Raw genomic sequence first — 21,293 nt, forward strand, 5'->3', positions numbered from 1 at the left:
CCTCAGGAAAACAAGTAAAAATAACCGAATATTCAAGAATATTATTTCTGGATTTACCTACTCATTTTCTTATAAAGATGAATAAAGAAATTGATAGGAACGGGATTGGGACCTACGGCCTCCGAAATACCGTACCAGTACTCTACCAACTGAGCTATCCATCCCTATGTCGGTAGCTTTTCCCATTTGTCATTAAATCGATAAATTCAACCTATTTTGTGTATGAAGGTGTTTGTTTTTGTTTTTTAAATTCGTTTCTCAGCCAACACTGAAAAAATCCATCATTACAATGAAATAAAGTCTTAATTTTAATTTTACACACTCACAGGAAAAATGTACTGCGATCCATTCGTACATTGAATAAATTTATTGAAAGCCCACATGCTCTGTGTTCCTTCATCCATGTGCCAATAAGTAATATTTCAGACGGTCACAACTTCTACATATAGTGAGGACTCATAAGCCTGATATAGGCTAAATAGACTGTCGTACCGTAAATTCTAGCCCCACTAGTGTGGCACGGACTCTCACTCCCGATCCATCCATCCTAGTGGGGCTACGTAAATTCAAGCATTATGAAGTACAAGGCATGCAGGAACTTTCTGTAAGTGCTACTCACGTGTGAAAAGCCGTTCCATCTTCCAAACGTGATTTACCACTGGTCTCCGGCAATTCACTGCTGCGCACACCTCAACCATTGTTCTTGTATCCTGTATCCATTCCAGATGCAGAATTCAGTTTTCTTTGAAATGTGAAATGTAACCTTAACCAGTTTTGGAAAATCTCTGTTTGGAAGTGCAAGCAACAAATTTCGTAACTTTCGTTATTACCCTCCTGAAAATACCCACACACAGGACGTGTTTTGGACGCAATGTCCTATCAAAGCTTTATAATGGAGATCAATGGGGCAAACACACCTCATTCCAATGGGTACGATCTTGTCACGCCATGTTGTTTCCCACAATGCCTTGGGCGATCTAGTGAAGGAACGCGCACGTATCCGATAGAGTCGGGATTGGGCAAACACTGAGCGAAACGATGGATGGAAGCGCGTTCAATGCAGCACACTTTATTGCCTACATTTTGTTTACATGTGCTCCCAAAATACATTCACTTTTTTGCTTTTCGGTACGGCTGTCTCTTCTTTTCAATGTTGCAACCGCATGGTTTTGAATCTACATAGGCTAAAGGCTTGTTTTACAATCAAAAAGAGTTTCATAGAATTTTATGGTTCTTCAATTCTGCGTGATTCCCTATGCCTAGGGGTGAATTTGCCTCTAGTTTTGATCCGACTTGATCTAAGTCGGGCGCCGCGCAGATGACAAAATGATCATGTATAGGTTTGAATGCGATCTGGCTGTCTATGCGTTATAATAGAGAGGTTTAGCTGCATGCATTGCGCACGTACGTGAACACAAACGCGAAGAAAGTGCGGACTTGCTGACGTCATCGCTTCCTTTACATTGTTTCTCACGTACGGGCAGTTTGCACGGACGTCCAACACGTGAAACATGGGAAGTTCACGAAGTTGGGTCAAAACGTGAGAAACTGCAACTTTTTGGAGGGTTCAAAATATTATTATGCAATGAAATTCTCTGATATGAAATGGACGTTTTCATATAGAACAAAGGTTATGCAACTGTGATTTTTTTATGCCTGATTCTATGATGACCAATTTCACCTCTTTGGAAAGATTTAACAGTGTGATTTGTCATTTGTCCTTTTATTCAAGTGTTCGTTGGAAAATGTGCAGTTTGTGCGGGACGCGCATCTAAACTTTCAAACAGGCATTTGATGCTCGCGCACCTATGTGCAAATAAAAATTGTCGCGTTTGCATTCACGTTTGCGTAATACGTGCAGCTAAATATTCCTATTAATTATATCTGTGGTCCGACGCTACCTGGACACCCAGTGGTGCGCTCACGCCTGATGGTTTGAATGTGGAATTCAGTGCATTCAAATCGCCAACCCCACAAAAGGCAGGCTCCGACGAAGACCCAGTTGGGCCGAAAATTCGGCCATATTAGCACATCCTCTGTGAGCACTATTTTAATTTTTATTTCCCCGGGTCTCATTATCAGTGCTACACAGTTTAATTTTTCGTGTCACAGACATATCTGTCGATGGTATCACAGACATTATGCCTCGACCGCCAGTATCAACAAAATTATGGCAGGGCGTAAATTGCGTTCTGTGCTCATGGTGGGCAACGCGCTTCCATTGCCCGCACTTTTTATCGTTGGGTTTTCAAAATACATTCACGTTTTTACTCCTCCGTACTGCCACCTCCTTGTTTCTAATGTTGAAACCGCATTGTTTTGAAAGTACAATAGAGGATTTATTTCTGTCAAAAAAGTGGCTTAATTTTTTTCCATTTTATGGCTGGAATTCTTTTCAACTGTGCGTAAATTTAATTTGCCCATAGTTTTGATTTTAGTCGGGTGCCGCGCAGATGGCAAAATGTTCATATAGTTACATGTATGAAAACATGGTCTGGCAGTTTGAATGAAGAATTTACAGCGTTCAAATCTCCAGTCTCACATCAGGCTCAGACGAAGGCCTACTTAGGCCGAATATTCAGCCTTTAAGCCGTTAATGCATCTTCTGGTTTGCAGTGTTTATCTTCAATCTCCATGAATAATTATTATATTTTACAGTACGCGCAGAACGTTTGACCTTCAACGATCAGTAGATCAAAATGGCAGCTGGGATGTTGTGTTTTAGCTTTGTAGGAAGTTTTGCACAGGTCGGAACGATAAACTATAGGCAAGTAACTGGACTTACCTTGTGAACGGAGCAATGGCAAATCCTGAGGGAGTTGGATCCAAAGGAGGGGATTCTTTAAGATTTACATCGCAGAAGTTGAAGACGCGTATGAGGCGCCCTATATGATTTTTTAATAGACAACTAACAAATTTTTTGTTGGCTGCTGTGATGTTGGGGTGAACTCCCACGCCACCTTTGCCAGGGGCGGATTCGGGATTTTTTTCCGGGGGTCGGGCCCGTCCAAATGTTGCAGGACAAGAATGATGGCCAGGCTCAAACTCCATGGAGAGCTATGGCTCTGATACTCCGTCCTGATGGTTGTCACAGACATCCCTGTCACAGCAGGGTATTAGAACATTGGACGTTTGCAGGGAGACAGGCGGAAGTCAAGTTGACAGGTGCAGATGAAGTACGGTGCAGAGGGTGGAAATTTACCATAAGGAGCACAAACATGGCATCGCTTTTAGTTGGCCCAAGATTCAGAGCAGCTTAAGCAGTGAGAGGTGTAATACACATCAGTTATCAAAGTTAGGCTACTGTTGATGCTAAACCTGCCTGCTTAGACAGTCCCTCGAGTCTTGTTCCAACAAGCGATGCAAATGATTAAGTAAGGCAGCAATATGCAGAACTGGAAAGCTGCAACAAAACTTGTCTAACGAAGAACTGACTGGTGGTAATTATTGGGAGAATGCAACACAAAGATAGGCGAAAATGTTGTTCACCGGTCATGTGGAAAATTTGTTTGTAGGTTTAATGGCCGAGGGCAGTTTCTACTTGATTGGATGGAGGACAACAACCAGGTAGCCTTAAAAATCACTGTTGAACTTAACATCCTTCTGAGGCTTCTAATTAAATTATTTAATAATTAAATTAGCACCTCCAGGGAGCTCCTCCGGCGTTATCTCTAGTCCATTAAGCTGGACATTAAAGAGGCAGGCATAACTAGGAAAACACTTTAGTTAGAAAGTGTGCTCACCGCTGCCAAAAGTTGCCGAATTTTTGAACGTTTGTCCTTCATCAGGGTGGTGGTATGTTGCTGTGTGGAATTCCACATTGATGCTGCATGGATACAGTCGTGCGCGTATAGCCGTGATTTTGAAAAGTATGGGCAAACGATTGATGGCAGAGCGTGTTCATTGCGCATTACGTGCAACGCACTTACATTGCCTGTAATGCAGCCGGGAAAAGTAAGAAAAAACAGTGATCACCGGTTTGTTCAGGTGTTGAATTTTCGGCCCCGCTGAACCTTCATCAGAGCTGTGTGAGGGACTGGTGGTTTGAGTGCAGAAAAATCGACATTCAAAACGCCTGGCGTCAGTGTTCCAATCTGGAATATGATGCGCTGTTCCGTCTCCAAGCGTTGAGCGCCTGATGTTGTCATGGTTAGGACATACAGCCCATGTCGTCACAAGTGTGAGGTGCCTTGGTGAAGTGGCGCGTTACAGGGTGCCCTGAGAGTTGACATCAGACGCATCGCAAGTGAATCGGTCAGCCAAGCGCCGTTTTGTTTCAACGATGTAGTGGACACCGCATTGTTGGCAGGAGATGCAATACACGAGATTTGCTGAAGTAAACGTGATTTGTTCTGTGGGGTAACTGCCTTTGGGGCCGTCGATCCGTGGGGGATTGTGGATACACCTGCAAGTATTACAGCGAGGGCGATTGCTGGCCACAGTGCCGATGTTGCCGCTGTTGACATCGCATAGTGGTGGGATGACCGAATGGACTAAAGTCCCTCCAATCGATCGGTCACGTCGGAATGCAACGAGGGGAGTTGAGTCTTCGCTGAAGATGTTGCTGGTCACGGGATCGGTACGCAACATGCGAAAGAACTTCATGGTGATATTGTGGCTCAATAGCAGTTTGCGTGTTTATTCTGAGCCGTCGTAGTTAGGCCCAGGGCTTATTCCCTGATGTCGGCGGGACCCGCCGTGCGCTGCGGCTGGTGGCGCGAGGTTGGCGGCCTGCGAGATATATATAAGTGCGATGCGCGCCAAGCGTGTCAGTTCCTTCGCAGTCAGTCCCATGTGCAGTAGTATTTCCAGCGCCGTCCTGGTCAGTTGAGTTGCCACACGGTTTTCTTTACTGCTCCCACCGGGGAGAACTACCAGGCCCTACCCGTAAGTAAGCGACTTACCGGGGGATCTTTAGACTTAATATAAATCATCTGGGGACGAGTTTATACGGGAACTCCATCCACGGGACGGTAGTCTTACGGGGGGATTTGGTGGATGTAAAACAAGTTGTGCCCGTAACTCACACCTATATATCACGACCTGTATAGGGATCACCACCTGTATGGGAATAAAGACCTGTATAGGACCAAGATCTGGCTAGGAGATTGCCAGGGCCTGTGGAGGTCGCATCATAAGTAGCGCCTGGAGAGGTACGAACAATTATTAAACCAGAGACACCTTAAGCAGACGTGTCCGTTTGTGTCGGTTGTGCTCCCTGTGTCCCATTGCCATGGAACTCTTCAACTGTGCGTAAATTGCCCACAATTTTGATTTTAGTTGGGGGCCGCGCAGATCACGAAAAACCCTGTAGTTGTGAGAAGGATCAGGATCTGGCGGTCTATGCGTTTGTATATCTGTGGTTCCAACCGAAGATCGTATAGCACCGCGTAGCGGCGCAAATGGAGAGCTTCACCGTGAATACGCGTAAAACGTTGTAATCGCATGGGCGCCATCTGATCGAGTAGGCAACACGCCTGCGCAGTGCATGTTAATGCAACAGGCGTTAGCACCACGCCGCAATAGCCACGTACACCTGTTGCGCCTGTGCCTATGCATTAACGTGCAGTTCGCAGGCGTATTGCTTACTTGAATGGCGCCGATGGTGATTACACTATTTGGCAGAGTTTTCCATCTCTTGCCGCTACGCAGCGATATACGATCTTTGGTCCCAACCACGGAGATCATAAATAGAAGGCTACAGGTGACGCAGGGCACGTAAAATTGCACCACTGCGCACGAACAACTTTGAACCTCGCGAACGCCTACGCGCAAGTGTGATCTCGTAAGAGCGTGCGCGTTGCATGGAACGTCATGTCGCCCTGGTCTTGCGCAGACTTGGCGTGGCGTACAAGAATAGGCCTGACACCTCTGGCTTTTCTATGATTCCTATGGTTCCAACCATAGTTCCAACGTGAAAATTAAATACTGCGTTTCATCTGTCCGCGTGGTTGCTAGGCAGCAGACGCACATGTCATCCATGGAGTGGGGTGGGGTCATAGAGCTATTATAGCTCTTTGTTTCGATGTTCTTTTTGTTTACATTGCGAATGTGTTAACGTTCCACAAACCGGTTGGCTAATATCTGTTCGGTCTCACAGTTCCGTCCATGGTCTAACTGACGTAGAGCTGCTTGCATCGGTGACGTAATTGCGTACCAAATTGGAGGTAGTGCAGGAGCAACCGCAGGTGTGGTACTCGCCTTTGGGGACAACAGAGGAAAACATGAGATCGGAGGTGCTCGAACGTGAGTAGTCAGCGGGGACAGTGGCATGGTTCAGCAGTTTGGCCGTGGTGGACCTGGGAGTGTACGTGTTGCAGGTGGTCAACCGAACCAATGATTTGTCACGGCAAAAGGCACAGATTGAGGGCGGTGTCCTTAAAAATTCCACTGGTTTGTGAATCTTGTGGTGTCATGTAAGTTGTAATGCTTCATGAAGTCATCTCGGACTTTCCCGTCGTGTGGATGTATGTCAACTCAAGACAAGGGATTGGTGATTGAGCCTCGTGGGTAGTCGGGCGCCGCGTTTGTTGGCAGGTAAGGGCCAAGTTTATAATATAGCTCTATTACCGGGTAAGGGAGGATACGCGTTGTGTAGTGCGGCCGATACAACTTCTTCTAGATATCCTCTGTTAGTGTACAGATAATGAATGCTTCTGAGTGCAATGGCAAGAATAATTTCATGAGTTAACTGTGGAAAAATGATGTTTAGAAAGGTAAAAGATGTGTAGCTGATCTCTACTGTGACTGGTCACACTATACCCAGCAAGAAATGAGACCGAGGGGTACCCCCCTAACATGTCCAATCCCTATACACATTCCAGACTATTGTTACTTAATACATCCCCCAAGATGTCTGAAAGGAATTCCCCAGATTCCTGCGAGACAATGACCAACACAAAGCGGGGGGGGGTTCTCTCCGTCTCATACCTTGCTGCATATGGGTCGAACTGCCCATCGATACCCACGTGCTGTGTGAATGGTTCGCTTTTGTCTTTCCACTGCAATAGCTATCACAGTATAAAGACAAAAATCAAAAGAGAGCCGTTCACAGCCCATGTGTGGGGCTAAGCCGAAATATACCCAGCCCTTTGAGGGTTAATCGGTACATCGATGTCTTCATCAACTGAATTGCCACTGATATCAAAAGAGGAAACGTGTGTAACCAAGTTTGTTGATTTTACCCTGCACTCACATTGCCATGAGGTACGTACGAATTCGACTGCAGCCGTTTGGCCCGACTAAAGGTGCCTTTCCATATACGCGCGTCAACACTTGCGCTGAGAGTTGCGTATCCGTTTTAACCTCCGAACGCAACGCACACGTGTTATGATAAAGGGCCGATTTTTGTGTCCGCGATTGTTAAACGCATGAACACATCGTGTACGCAACACACCAAAACCGTACATACAGAAAGGTGCCTTAATGCCCCTCCAAATGAAGCCGATGCTTTTGGTGATTAATTGTGCGAGAATCTGATGTTCCACCTGGACATCATAACCCACCCCCCACTCTCTCGTCTTGGAACAAAGGTTCAGCTTACCTGCTTTATGTGTGGTGTATACATGTACATACGTATAACAATTCTGCAAATGTTTTGCTGGGATTGATAAAAAACGATCTCTGTTCGATCTCTAAATGATGGTATTTAGCAACAGCTTGGACGAATTCATTTATGACGTATTGTGTCGACACGGTGGTAAAATGTGGCGACAACTCTGTAACTGAATGAGAAAGGACCATGCTGTAAATTGATTTTTTTTTAACATCCCGTGAAATTCGTCTTGAACCATTTTGAAATTCACATGGGTGAATCACAATGAAAATATTTTAAACGAAAAACAGAAAACAATCTCTTCACGGTCAAACCACTGTTTGATAGAACATTGTCTTCCGGTAGAAGAATAGCATTCTGAATTGGTAAGTGATCCTGATATTTTTTTAACACGAAACCAATACCAATTTGTCTAACGATTTGTGCGGTTTGCAAGACACACGTAAAAATCTGACAATTTTACTTCAGACAGAAAAAGTAAAATGACGACTTATACAAAAAGATTTATTAAGGCGCTGTTATAGCGGTGAATCAATATTTTACATTCGTACAAAGGAAAGCAAAAGTTCATTCGGTGATGTGCCGGTCCAACTCACTTCACTATAAGGCCTATCTCAGAAAGACCAGTTTTACTGACATGGTATCTTAAAAAACTGTCTGTCTCCAAAGTCGTATCTGGAAAAGATGTCTCCACTGCATATTTCAGGGCAAGACGCAATTCCGAGATATGGCATGGAGTCCATGAATGTCTTCCAATGTGAGGAATCCTGGAAAGGCATCAGTATTACGTCTATCACGGATATGTGGCTGGTCGCTTAAAGATTCATAGTTAACCATAAAATAAAATACATACATGCACTAAACAATGCTAAAACGTCAACAGACGTGAACTGACAGATAAAACAGAAGACTCCAATAAGGCAGTTCCATGTCTCTTTAGTAGGCTCATCAATCACAGGTGAAATGTCTGGAGATAAGTGTATTAATGACAGGAACGAAAAGTGCTTTAAAGGGACTTATTTTAATTGGTTTTCTTGTGACATCCAAAGAGTGAATGTGATAAGGAAAATTTGACACCCAAAACACTGATTATGAAATTCTACTTTAATAAGTAAGACTGCATACAATGCACACCAATCTGTATGAGTTATGGTGGTCAGACCAGGAAATATCAGATGTTGCTTATAAGAATGGTTGAAGAGAAAAAAAAAATCTGGTTTTTTGTGTTGCCCAAGGACCCTCCTCCCCCATTTTGACGAGTGTACAGACTTGTAAGCTGGGGAAGGATACGGGGCCACGCACAGTTTTCAATATGCACGTATTGAAAATGAGAAAACCCAGCCAATTCTTTGTGTAGGAGTGGGGAAAAAATGGGTAGCCTTTACTCGGGCCCTTACCTCTCAACGTTGACATAGTGACACTCCCTCCCCTCATTCTTCCAACTATGTAAGTGTGAAATAAAAGGCAACACTCCTTCCACAATCATTCAAGTTGAAACATGCACAAGATATGATGGCAATGTTCACACCCAAATCTTTAAAATGCAGTGAAAATACAGAGGCAGGAATCCAGACGATCCAGCGATTCGACTGTACTTTGACAAAAGCATTCGGGAGAGAGAGGACATAATAGCAGGGTTTTTATTTCAAGATTAATATTGAAATAACTCAGATACGGCTGTGCGCCTCCAATACTAGTTTGGGGCTATTTTTATACCAACATTACCAGTAAGAAAATTTCTTTGTACATATTTACAATTTCGTGTTTCCACTGAAAAAGCTTCCATATTGATACGTTAAAATTTCATTGAACCAAATACAGTGTATTGTCGTGTGCCTAGAAGGACGTAAGCACTTACACCCTTTTTCCAGGAAGCACGATCACTGCAAAAAAAACTTCCAGGCAAAAGGACATATGTATGCAACTGTTTTATTTTAATGAAATATAAAGATTTCTTTGCCAAAATTTTATAAAAATTTTCCAAGTCGTTAATAATAAGTTGTCGTAAAGCCTGTGTTGATTTTGTAGTACATTTCATCTGTTTTTACTAAACCAAGAGTGTGGTTCTTACGCCCTTTTGCTGGGAACATTTTCTCTGCTGTGATCATGCTTCCCGGCAACATGGCGTAAGCGCGCTTAGGACTTTTTGCCAGGCACACAACGATATACATGTACATGTTACTTATTATATATCCAGCTCACACTCTCTGAAGAACTGACAGAGTTTTACCCATAGGTGGGGTTCTGTAGCTTATCCTCTCTTCAGTCATTATGTTGTCATAAAAGAACATACTTTGTCATATCACACAAGTCCAGTGTACACATGCATGAACACAAAGGTGATGGAATAATCTTCACAGTTTGTTTGGTACCAGCTTGGGGCCCAACAGAGATCTTTTTAAGAGTTCACAAGATTGAATGCTTACATTCAGTAACTCAATCCAAAAAGAATGATGTTTTACGACTGAACCACATGTACACGGCAGAATGCTATTTTCTTACAAGAGTATTTTTATGAAGCATTTTCCCTCTTAAATCCCTGTCCCAAAACATTTCTCGAAATAACTGCATGTACATATCTTTAAAAAAAAAAACAATCATTCCACTTTGTTCTGTAGATTTCTCGACATCAACCCCCCAACATGTAAGACCTACTAATGTTAGGGGAAAAGTTCACACGACAATGCAGCAATACAATACTTATACATGTACATGAGACACGGAAGCAGTTTTTTGATGAGATGCAGGACCTGAATTACATCTTTTAGGTCTTAAGTGACTGTAAATAATCTACTCTAACAGGCTCTAAACAAACTGGGATGTTTGTTTAGAGCCTGTTTGGGATGCCAAACTTGAAGTGCAAATAAATATTAAGAAGAGTTTGTCATATTGCCGGGCAGATGGACATTCACAAATGTTTTGTCGACTCATTTGTTACAGATTGCTTTATACACCTTTCTCCAGGGTAAAAAACGAGTAAGAGTGCTCAATAAATACCCCTATTGAAAAAAACCCAAACAGACATGATGTTCCCTCTAAGCTATGCTGATCATGTGTGGCGAATTGTGTACTTCCCCCTCTGTAAGTTGTCAATGTAGAGCTTAGATTTAGTTCCATCTGTTCTCCTTACCCAGACCTCTCCTGTGTTAACAGCAGTGATGGTGGCACTGTTAGAAAGATAACACCGTAGTACAGATCAATACATGTACAAATGTATAGCATCACTAAGCACAGGCAGTTCATCCTGGTTTTTAGAGGCAGCAAGTTTTCAAACTATGAAGTTTTAGTTCAAGGGTGTCTCTGTTGTGCCCTGTCCGAACCCCTACAGAAATCTCTATTTTGTCACTGAATTTTTGCAAAAGAATCCTGAAGATGTAGAAGTGTTTACCTTGTATCAAATAAGGACATGCTTTCAGTGTCCTATCCTTCATTTGCCCATTTCAATTTGCAAAAAAGTATTTTTCCTGATATTTCAGGAATGTATGAATGTACATAAAGGTAAGCCTTGAATACTAGTGATCCTTGAGTCCATTTCTTACTGTCATTGTTGTCATCTGTTGTGCTTCCATTAATATCATAGTACTTACAGCACAGGTGTATCATCCTTGTTTTCTATGATAATTCGGTCACGTCGATTGAACAAGCTGCCTTCATAGTACAACTTGCCATCTTCATATCTCGCACTGTATGGGTTCTTCTCTGATTTCAGAACCTCTGCATTAAAAAAAATATTCAGAGACAAATTCAGGAATGAAATCAGTCTGAGAAAACTGAAAAAAGGAAAAGGTTTTTCCACTCTAGGTTGCATTGTAGGTCAACACTTAATACAGCATTACATAGTATGATAAACATGCATGTATTCTTTGTTACAAGGGACTTGCAATTTACATCTACATTGTACATGTAGATATTAAAACTGTATAAATTAAAATTCAGAGTTGCCATGTTCATAAGCAAACAACTCTACGAATGCTGCCCAATTTTTCCGCAAAGGATATTAACACTTTGGTCTGTTATGTTTATTTCTATTCCGACTCCTACTCAGTTACTAGTACATGTACTTGATTAATAAAATAATTTGTCAATTACTAGCTGGAATGTTTCAATTCAATTAATACGAAGGTGCTAAGAGGGTGCAAAGGAACAAACATTCCCAGCACAAAAGCAAAAATGAGGGACAAACATAATGATTGGGAAATATCAGAGGATGACCAAGCCAAAACATTTCCTTTAATCTGTAACTTTGTGACAAAGCATTTTCAACTTCCACAAAATGCTTACGTTCTTCCTCTTTCCTCCTGGCACTGATACCCCTTGCCTGAAATGATGCAAATATTTGAAGTCAGCATTAGTCAAGACACTTTTCAGTCACAGCAAGCTTGCCCAAAATCTCCCCAATTGCTCTTGACTTCGCATTTCCTGATCCTTGTCTGTCCTTGAACTAAAAAGTCTTATAACTTGTAACATTTGAGTTAATCAAGACATGTAAGCTGGAGTAACTCAACAAGTACACTGTACATGTGCATGTATGCTTGAGTGACTCCTTTTCCTGTATTCATTCTAATAATCTAGGCACCTGAAATATGCTCAAAAAAACAAGGCTTGCAATACTGAAATATGTTTGTACATTTACATGCATTTATATATTCACTTGTCAAGAAGTAGCTCAATTCTGGTGTACTTTAACCAAAAAGTCAAACAATCAGGAAAATTAACATGTGAACTAAACATACCTTCATGATTGCTGTCCAGTCTTCAAGAATTTCCTGATCTCTCAGCTTATAAACAATATAGGGTCTTGGAATTCTGGTTAAGGTTATTTGTTTTGTTGTTTTTACAATCAGTATGTATTAACTGAAACTCCAACTCATGGAGCTCGCCGCAAACCAATGAATATTCAATACTCAAGAAGGATGAGAATCCTGAGAATCAGGATTCTTTACCAGTCTCCAGTTATGGCTTTACACAGAATTGAGTTTCCAAAAATACTCGGAATCACAGCTGAAATGCACTGAACATCAGTCACATCACTAACAACGTACATGTACGAGTGTACGTGTATGTATGCATGTATTGGACACGCACTGCTCTATAGGGTCAAAGTGCCCAGATACATTATTACAATGGACAAAAATCGAAGCACACAATCTGCAATTGTGCATTGGAAAACTGGTTAGACAAAGTGCAGAAATCAAGAGAATGCTAAAAAAATGTCTACTGAAAAAAGAAAAAATGAAAAGGATATCAGCTACTGTAACAGGTTTCTTCTTCCTATCATTAGTGAGATCAAACTTCTTCCCTTTACTCTTGAGGGCCTGTGTTTCATTCCAAAGTTCTGTGTGTTGAAGAAAGGTATGAACATACGTTACAGGCACCTGAAGTCAATGGCTTCCTTTAACATGTCATCATAACTATTGCCTGCAATCATATAAGGTCATTATTTCAATGTGGCACTATCAATCAGGAGATAAGAGCACCTGTCATCACACTAGCTCAACTAAAGTTGCTCGGTATGAGAGGTCAACAGATGATAGTATCGGGATAATGAACTGGCTCACATGAAAAACATTCATTCTTGATTTGGAACATTCAAATCGGACACTCATGAAGTGATTTCTTCTGAACAGGCCCGAATATACAGTAGTAGTCTCAAACGTTCTGCCTTTTCATTAAATTATAACAATCCAGCCCTGTATTTGGAAACGCACACATCTTTTGGTGTCACACAAAGCATTTGTGAAGTGCACAGTACATGTACTTCAGTTAATTTCTCAACAAAGTGATAGTTTTCATGAGCAACATCCCAGCATGTTGTTCCATCCCCTTTAGTCTCACCTGTGGTAAAATCAATATTGTGTCTGTCCTCCTCTAGCCTTCGAATTTTTTCTTCGAGCTCTGCCTTCAGTGCATCTTTCAAAAGCATTTTTTCACTCTGGATAAAAACGACAAACCAAATTTCAATCTTCAGGGCAATTCCACAACATAACATGAGCTACATGTACCAACTCTTTCATCGTTGACAGAAACTCCCAAACACACATACATTATCATTTTTTGTTTCACTGTCTTTTCATTGGCATTTGTTTTGCATGCATACATGTATGTCCTATTAAACTTTTCAGCATTCCTTTTGATCTAAATTTTTAAAACCAGTTCATGTTTGGGTTTTTCTTCCCTGAAAAGTTGCTAGGGGTGGTTTTTTTATTCGCAAATTCTTCAACCTTGCAATTCATTTCTGGCACCCATAAAACATGTAGGTTAGCATAACTTGAGTTAAGGCATCAGAATTTCTCCCCCCCCCCAGTTTTTATGTTCAACTGTTTTTCAACTGCCCTGAAAAAAAAAATTGTGGCACATGCCCAGATGTCACCCGCTTCACATACAAATTGTCAATAGCACGTACATGTACAGGCATCACTGTGGCCATGTGTGTTTCTTGCCAATTGTTTCGATACAAAGGACTTGCTAATTGGAATTTTGTAAGCTTATCTCACTTGTAACTGTGGTTTGCTCCCTAGCAAATCAGTTTACCAAAACAAAGGAGGTACTTAATCCCCTTAATAAGTGGAAAGGTTCACAGTAGCACCATGCGAAGGAAATATCCCTTATAAGTATGTATGGTTCTGAACCACGCATACTCATAAGAGACCTCCCCACTTATTGCTGTCTTTCACCATGAATAGCCTGAAATTCAATCTTAATCCCCTTCGTTCCTTTGTGTATGGTGTGGTCTCCTAATTCATTTCTAATTACTCAAGAATGGCATTGTAGGTTGGGGGGTCCACTTAGTTGCAGCGTCCACATGTAGGATCATCTTCTGCACTTTGACCCAACCAAGCACAATGCGTTTGAAGCAGATTCAAATGAAAAGCGATAGAAATTTTACAACTCAAAAAGTAAATTATTCATTAAACAATTCAAAAGGAATAGACATTTTCAACAGGGCAAGAAGTATTGTTCATTTCTTAATAAATCTTGCTAAATTATAGCTGGAGACACTCCTAGATGTGACAGACATGTACTATATGTGTATTACATGTATTATATTGATTGTTATGTACAATTGTGTGTTTTGACATCGCGTGATTTTGTATATGGTTTGTTAATCAATAATCTGCTGGTCGGTACGACCGAATATTTGGATATTTAATAAAATATCTTTGTCATTGGAGCAACAGATGCATCCACGTTAATGCCCATTACAGGGTCCATGAAATGTTTCATTCTTTTTCCTCTTTTTTTATAGATATTGTGGTGTTATGTACCGTTAGCTAAATGTGTAAAAGCCATGTAAATTGGTATATGTGTATAAAACTTGATTGGACAAATGTATTTAAGTCAAAAAGTGACCTTGTAATGAGTCAATGTTAATGTTTGTTCCCCCTTCAGTTTACTGTGATGGAAGTGATACCTTCCCAAAGAATGGAGACCTACATTAGATATCACATAACATTCTACTCATGCAAATAATGGAGTGCCAGGACAATAAGATGATGTTACAGGTGGAAATGAAAGTAATATGAGCACCTTGCAATCAGCATTGATGTCCATACCAAGTTTGAAGTTCTTACAATGTACCATTTGGAAGAAACCTCACAACAAACTTATTGTTAAAAAAAAAAAGAAAGAAAGAAAACACACAAACAAATGAGAACTGCAGATCAACTGGGTCATCCAGCAACTTTTCCAGCCAGTGAACATAACACTGTCCACAGAGAAATAGTTTTAAACAAGACATCATGGTTTAGCATGGCCCTTGGAAGCAAATGATACATACAGGTACGAACAGATGGATGCAAGATGCACATGAATTGTTTACACTCCTGACAAGCAAAAAAGGACTACTCGTACGTATTGAGGCAATACTGACAAAACACTGAGACAGACTGATGAAAAGGTGGTTTTTTTTGTCGGACTGACCTCGTGATTTTCATGAGATGCTTTTCCTTCACTTTCATATTTGTTTTTGATGTTGTTGAGTCGGAGTTCTCGTAGTACTCCTGCAATGTGTGTGCGCATTGTCATAGTTTGCTCTAGTTCTGACAGCTTCTTGTAATCCATGGCATCACCTTTTTGAACCTGGCCTAGTTTAGAATCTAGGTGTCCAACCCTCTCCAGATACAACCTGCAAACCAAGAAAAATTTTGTTGAAATAAAAGCTCTTGCTATACCGAAAAACCATTACTCTCAACTTCCATCATTGTGTGTGTGTTGGGGGGGTGACCATCACTGTGTGTAATGCATGCCAGGGACTTGTTACAATTTTCATCAGTCAGAGGCAATCCCTACAACCCACAGTAAACGTGACAAGTTACCTGTCAGTGAATTAAACAGAAATTTTACGATGAAAGAATGTATAAAAATACAGTGTTTTTTAAAGAAAATAATAACCAAATAATTGTAGTATATAATAGCAGTGATTCAGAAATTGAGGTTGAGAATCAGAAACAAGAAAATTAGAAATTGGAGAAACAGACGGGTGCAATACCTGTATTGCAGTTTCCCAACATACTTACAAGACCAGGTGTGGTGATCAATGAGCCAAACTTCCCTCAATATCAGTACTCTAACAATGGTTAGTGTAAACAGGAAGCTAACTCTCAAACAGCTAATAACTGTATTTTGTAAAAAAAAGGTTCTGTTACCATTACAAGGAACTTCTAAATTCAGCTTCTTGATAGCACCCTCTACCAACAATATGACCAAGTCCACTGGCCATGCAAAGACACAATGTATCCCTGTTTAAGTTAAGGGAATATCACCCACAAATTGTCTTGGGCCAAGACTTTTAGATCATTAGGCAGCAGAGCTTGATATTGCATATGTCAAGCATGACACCAATATAAAGGGGGCATTCTTAAGATGTCTGGTGAAAGTACAATTAAATGTCCAGGACTAGACAAAATGGACTTACTGCTCCTTCAGGTCAGTGAACTGACGTTCCAGATCATTCATGTGATTCAAACATTCTATCCTCCTACGTTCACAGTCTTCCTCGTCATATTCTGAAAACAAAATGACAGTTTTTTAGATCAAGACCTTAATCTGTCATGTTATGATACCGCCAAAAGACAAAAACTGTCTTGCTTCGATTACACGCTTCTCAAAATAGGGTCGGTAGGTCTGAAAGATTTTGGGGAATTTTTTGTGGTGACTGAATGGCATGATGGGGATGAAAGCTTCCAAAAATTGCCACACAAAGTGATAAAAACTTTCCTTCATCAATGTAAGTATCTACTGTCAACAATTCTTAAGAATTATGGACACTTCACACCAATATGCAAAATGCTGGTCAAGTAATCATGATGGGAAAGTGGCAAACAGTGTCGGTATGTTGCATGGTAAGCATGCGTAATGTATCTAGAGGGGCGGGCAACAAACCCCGTGCTGCGGCAGGAAATTTTGTGGAAGCACGACTGCTTCAAGTATGAGCAATACAACCTCAAATTAAATTCATCAACCCAGAAAATACATACATAGACGAGATCAGGTTCAGTGAATTAACTGGCAGAAAGTTTCTTGCAACATTGATGTTTTTTCAACGTAGAGTTGTAGAGTTGCGTGTGTGTGTATGACGTAGTATACGTGTAACGACACTATTTTGGCTATGATGAATGCCACATTTCCCTCATGCCTTCTTTTGCAAGGACGCAGCGCTGCATTGCTTCAAGTTATTGAGCACTGCACATGTGTTTCACCACCATGACAGCCAAACGCAAGGGAACTCATGAAAATAATGGAAATTTTTTTCGAAAGTTGCAAATATAAGTAGGAAAACATATAAATACAAGCAACTTGAAACAAAGTTGTTCAGAGGTGTTTTGTGAAGACAGAAATGCAACATGATTTATTTTTTTTTATTTTAAACATTTTGTAAAATTGACTTGCCGATAAAAATTTTAGGGTCGTGGCAAAATATTAGTGTCTGCCAGGAAACCAGAAGCAGAACAATTGGGGGGGGGCCTAACTGCCAGTTTATTCCTACCATATTGCTGAAGTACATGTACATGTATATATATAAACTTACTTGTACATGTACTGTGCAACAGGTATGCCTCCTAAAAGAGTTTGATATAACAAGCTGAGGGCCACTTCTAACTAACCCAATCCAATACACTGTTTGGCAAATGACACATTACGGAGAATGCTTGTTATGCCATGTATGCAACAGAGCGCATAAAAAAGGCCAAAATACATGTACACATTCGTCAAAAGTTATAACAATCTCACAATGTTCTTTCGGAATGCATACTAAAACTCCACAAAGCTCAATTACTGGTTGAATTAGGAGTGCAATCAGGTGTTAATTTATATTTAAATCAGTAGGTATGCATGTAACTGCTCATTGATGCAGACAGAAAGAGGCATTTACAACAGAATTCTCTATTTGGTATGGACATGAGGCAAAAAAGTCTGAATACGGGACAAACAAAATTCCCTCATTCTTCCCTGATTTAACAGACTTTTCTCAAACTCCCTAACTGAAAAAAGGGGAAGTCATTTTCCAGGTTTTCCCTGATTTCCAGGTTGGCTCATAACCCTGGAATAAGCAAAGACTGAATTTGTAATTATCAGTGACAAGTTGAATTTTAGAGCAACGAACAAGAAGTATAACTGGGCGAATAACTATGTCAATGTTTAAAGAATCACCAGGCAAATCGGTCTAATTCATACGTCTGGTTTTTGTTGGGGGGGGGTAGAAGATGCTCCCTCTTTGAACTTGAATGATGTACACTTTTATAACCCTCAGCCTAAAAGCTAGGTCTAGGTCTTCGCTCCATTGGAAATACGTGGAGATGCGCTGACAACAGATCTAGCCGTGGGTCTGGAAGCCTGTTTCGGACACAGCCTTATCTGCGACTCCTTCACGCCCATAGCTCTTTCGCGTATGCGTAAGTGGCGATCGGTTGCTATGCATTTCGCACCTCAGCAAAGGCATACTACTAGACAAATGTAGATTGTCAGGACTGAAAGCATGGAGTTGCACTAAATTTCCTGCAAAATACTTCGTCTGCAGGCACATTAAGTAATTTCAACACAGCATTTGTTGAATTTGGGATACAAAATACAAAGCACTTGTGAACGACATTTGTGCTGCCTCCACCAGGTAAAAATGTGAGAAAAAAACGTTAAAAAATTTCGCTATGGCAGGAGGACTTTATACTCTGGACGTTAGTTGCAATGCAATGTAGACAATGGTAGATGACATCTACTGGGCTAATGTGCATGCATGCTTTACATGGAGGCCTATATACACAACTTGGAATCTCGCCGATTAGTTGCACGCACGCACTGTATCATGAACTGTACTGGAAAACGGCTGAATACGGTTCACAACAATGACAAGAATTAACGTTACTTCCAAGTTTATTTTCCCGTTTTTGTCTTTTGTAGTGATGTGTCAAATTTCTTGACCCACCAGCTGAAGAGGTGGGCCTAAGCCTGCATCATTCATGGCCTTGGAACACATAGCCTATCAGAAATTGGCTTCTTTGAAAAGGTAGACATGGTAGAAGCGTTGAAATTTTAGTTATGAAATTGTTCGCCCTTTTTAGACCCTTCATATCCTGGACCCCCTCGGTAACGTAGTTAATACGGTCGACCAGTCAGGGAGTCTACCTGGCTAGGCCTCACGGCCCGCGTACCACACTAGGCCCTAGGCCTATATACATGTACATGTATATAATTTACCTGAGCTGTCTTCGGAACCAGAAGTGTCCATGTCTGAGTCATCGTCGTCATTTTCGCTATCAGGAGTACTCCGGTCATCCTCCATATCCTCTGGTTCACTCTCCGCCGTGTCTTCCGCCACTGGCATCTTTCGACGTGGAATTCTGGCTAATGTAGAGAAACTTTCACTAAAGAAGACAAAATTAACCCGTTTTTGAGCGCCAACCTGGGCCAGCTTGTCCGTTGTCTGCCAAGCTCACTGCGCTGTAGTCGGTTAACCGGACACAACGGTTTCCCTGTTCATTAGAAGTTCAACTTAACTCCACGACAGCCGACTGAGGGTACCAGACATTAGACTAACGACTCTTTTATGTTTTTCGTTTTGTGAAGCTCTCGCGACCGTTTTATGATTTTTATATTGAAGAAACGCAGGAGGTGAGTTGAAGGCTAATTATTTCTCTCGGTTGAATGACCAGTGAATAAATTAAAGCATCCTTGGAATTTGGGTGTGTTCCCCCATTCATGCCGCATTCATGTGTCCTATTCCCATTCAATAAAATCATTGGTATGTATCTCGGTATAAAGAGCTTTCTGAGTAACAGAAAACAATTCAGGGTCTTCACTTGCGCCGAGTGCTTCTGCCTGTACATACTGAGCTCTGGGCTCTTGCTTTTCTGTTGCTCAAGTTGAACTTATTCTGATAATTCAAGGATTAGTTCATCATCTCCAGATCACACCCACCTTTTTTTCAAGACCCAAATTCTCCGTCTTGCTATGTCTTTACTGTTCAGTAGAGATTTATCATCTTTCGTATGACTTTCACCTCTTATTTTGTGTCTTTATTAATTGTTTAGATGTTCTTTGTCCAATGTTTTTTTGCTCGCCTCACTTTGTTTTTTCTTTTTCATAATAATAATCCATGGAGAGCCTGCAAATGGATCCCACACCTTCCACCAAGTCTTTTGAAACATCGCTTCAGTGCTAACCCTCATATCTCAGGGCGGCCTGCCTTGCTGCATTCTGTTCTACCTTGTCAGCAACCTCTATATTATCGAGTCAACTCAACTATTTGCTTATTCTTCAGGCAAAAAGGCGGCAAGTTAAACTATGCTCTTGGTAGAAGGGTAGGCATAGACCAGTTTCATTTTGCCTACAACTAGTGTGGGCGGCCAAAGTTTGCAGAAATATCATCTTTGGGTTACTTTTCGATTTTATTTCCAATTCGTTCAAAACGGACAATTGTCCCATTAATTTTAAATAGGGTTGCATTTTCATTTGTATTTAGTGGTACGTGTATATATTCCGGAAAGATACTTGTTAAGTATGCACCTGAGTTTTGTTTTCATTTTCGTGAATATAGGATTCTGGAAACAAATGAACACGACTCCGTTTTCAAGTGTTTTTGTCATGATTGAAGGATTCCAGAGAAGCATTGTGCTAATAACAAAGCTTTGGAACAAATTGCTGGTGTCATTCCGACAAGTTAACGCTTTTACTTATTTTAAGACACATCTCCAAACCCATAATTTTAAAGAGGCCTTCACTGTGTTTCGTTAGAGTTGTAATGTGTATTTATGTTTTTAATGTTTATTCTTTAATTGTTAATTATCTGTGTATGTTTGAATATTGTAAATGCTTCTTGCGTAATTAACATAAAGCATTTTTTTCACCAATCTTGTTCTGATGAATTACTGGGGGCAGAGTTTTGATATGTATTTTGTATTTTACTTTTAATCTTGTATTTTCTTCAAGCAAGTTTTAATGTTGTAAAGCGCCACTGACAATTAAGTTTAAGGTGACGTAATTGTAACTATTATCATTATAATGCACCTGAGTGTTGTATCATTTGTCATGAATGAAGGGTTTGGGGAAGAGGCTTATTTTTACTACGAACCTGATTTTTGTTCTTTTGTTACGAATGAAGGATTCCGAGAAAACAATTGGTATCCATGCACCCGAGTTTTGTTTTATTTTTCATGAGGCTGGGAAGACATCCCGAAAGGTCAGAAGGGCCATGATGGAAGAGATTTTTGTTTCGCTTGCTTTGACAGTGCACCTGAGTTTTGTT

General features: G+C 40.8%; 3 protein-coding genes across 10 annotated transcripts in view; 1 reads left to right on the forward strand and 2 right to left on the reverse strand.

The window, feature by feature from the left end:
* wdr81 (WD repeat domain 81) overlaps nucleotides 1-3,682 on the reverse strand; it is a 52,954-nt gene extending 49,272 nt beyond the window's left edge. For 3 of the 7 annotated variants that reach the window (XM_022240967.2, XM_087135216.1, XM_087135210.1), the window contains exon 1: nucleotides 620-1,633. The gene's annotated coding sequence lies outside the window, so the exon portion shown is untranslated. Of the gene's footprint in view, nucleotides 1-619; nucleotides 2,056-2,785 lie in introns of those variants that run through there. The other 4 variants (XM_087135225.1, XM_087135222.1, XM_022240964.2 and 1 more) reach the window with 4 other exon arrangements.
* A 2,324-nt stretch (nucleotides 3,683-6,006) lies between these two features.
* The window catches only part of LOC110982511 (uncharacterized), a 110,364-nt gene continuing 95,077 nt past the window's right edge, over nucleotides 6,007-21,293 (forward strand). The window contains exon 1 of one of the 2 annotated variants that reach the window (XM_087139447.1): nucleotides 6,007-6,537. The gene's annotated coding sequence lies outside the window, so the exon portion shown is untranslated. Of the gene's footprint in view, nucleotides 6,538-7,177; nucleotides 7,207-21,293 lie in introns of those variants that run through there. The other variant, XM_087139458.1, reaches the window with a different exon arrangement.
* On the reverse strand, nucleotides 8,034-19,509 carry brms1l (BRMS1 like transcriptional repressor). Its single transcript, XM_022240973.2, has 9 exons — nucleotides 19,247-19,509; nucleotides 16,470-16,560; nucleotides 15,476-15,680; nucleotides 13,391-13,487; nucleotides 12,801-12,890; nucleotides 12,289-12,353; nucleotides 11,837-11,873; nucleotides 11,143-11,269; nucleotides 8,034-10,722 (listed from the first exon to the last, which is right to left on the reverse strand). The coding sequence occupies exons 1-9, from the start codon at nucleotides 19,371-19,373 to the stop codon at nucleotides 10,605-10,607; spliced, it is 957 nt and encodes a 318-aa protein (XP_022096665.1). The 5' UTR covers nucleotides 19,374-19,509; the 3' UTR covers nucleotides 8,034-10,604.

This window comes from Acanthaster planci, linkage group LG01, assembly GCF_054643075.1.
Source record: "Acanthaster planci isolate LZ-2023a linkage group LG01, COTS_SCS, whole genome shotgun sequence".
Classification (NCBI taxonomy): domain Eukaryota; kingdom Metazoa; phylum Echinodermata; class Asteroidea; order Valvatida; family Acanthasteridae; genus Acanthaster; species Acanthaster planci.

Bases quoted from the DNA above. Each gene is read 5' to 3' on its own strand.
- brms1l (XM_022240973.2), bottom strand. From the start codon at position 19,373: ATGCCAGTGGCGGAAGACACGGCGGAGAGTGAACCAGAGGATATGGAG. The intron at 16,561-19,246 runs GTAAATTATATA...TTTTGTTTTCAG, and splicing joins TGGTTCCGAAGACAGCTCAG to AATATGACGAGGAAGACTGT. The intron at 13,488-15,475 runs GTCAGTCCGACA...GTTTTTATCCAG, and splicing joins CATCTCATGAAAATCACGAG to AGTGAAAAAATGCTTTTGAA.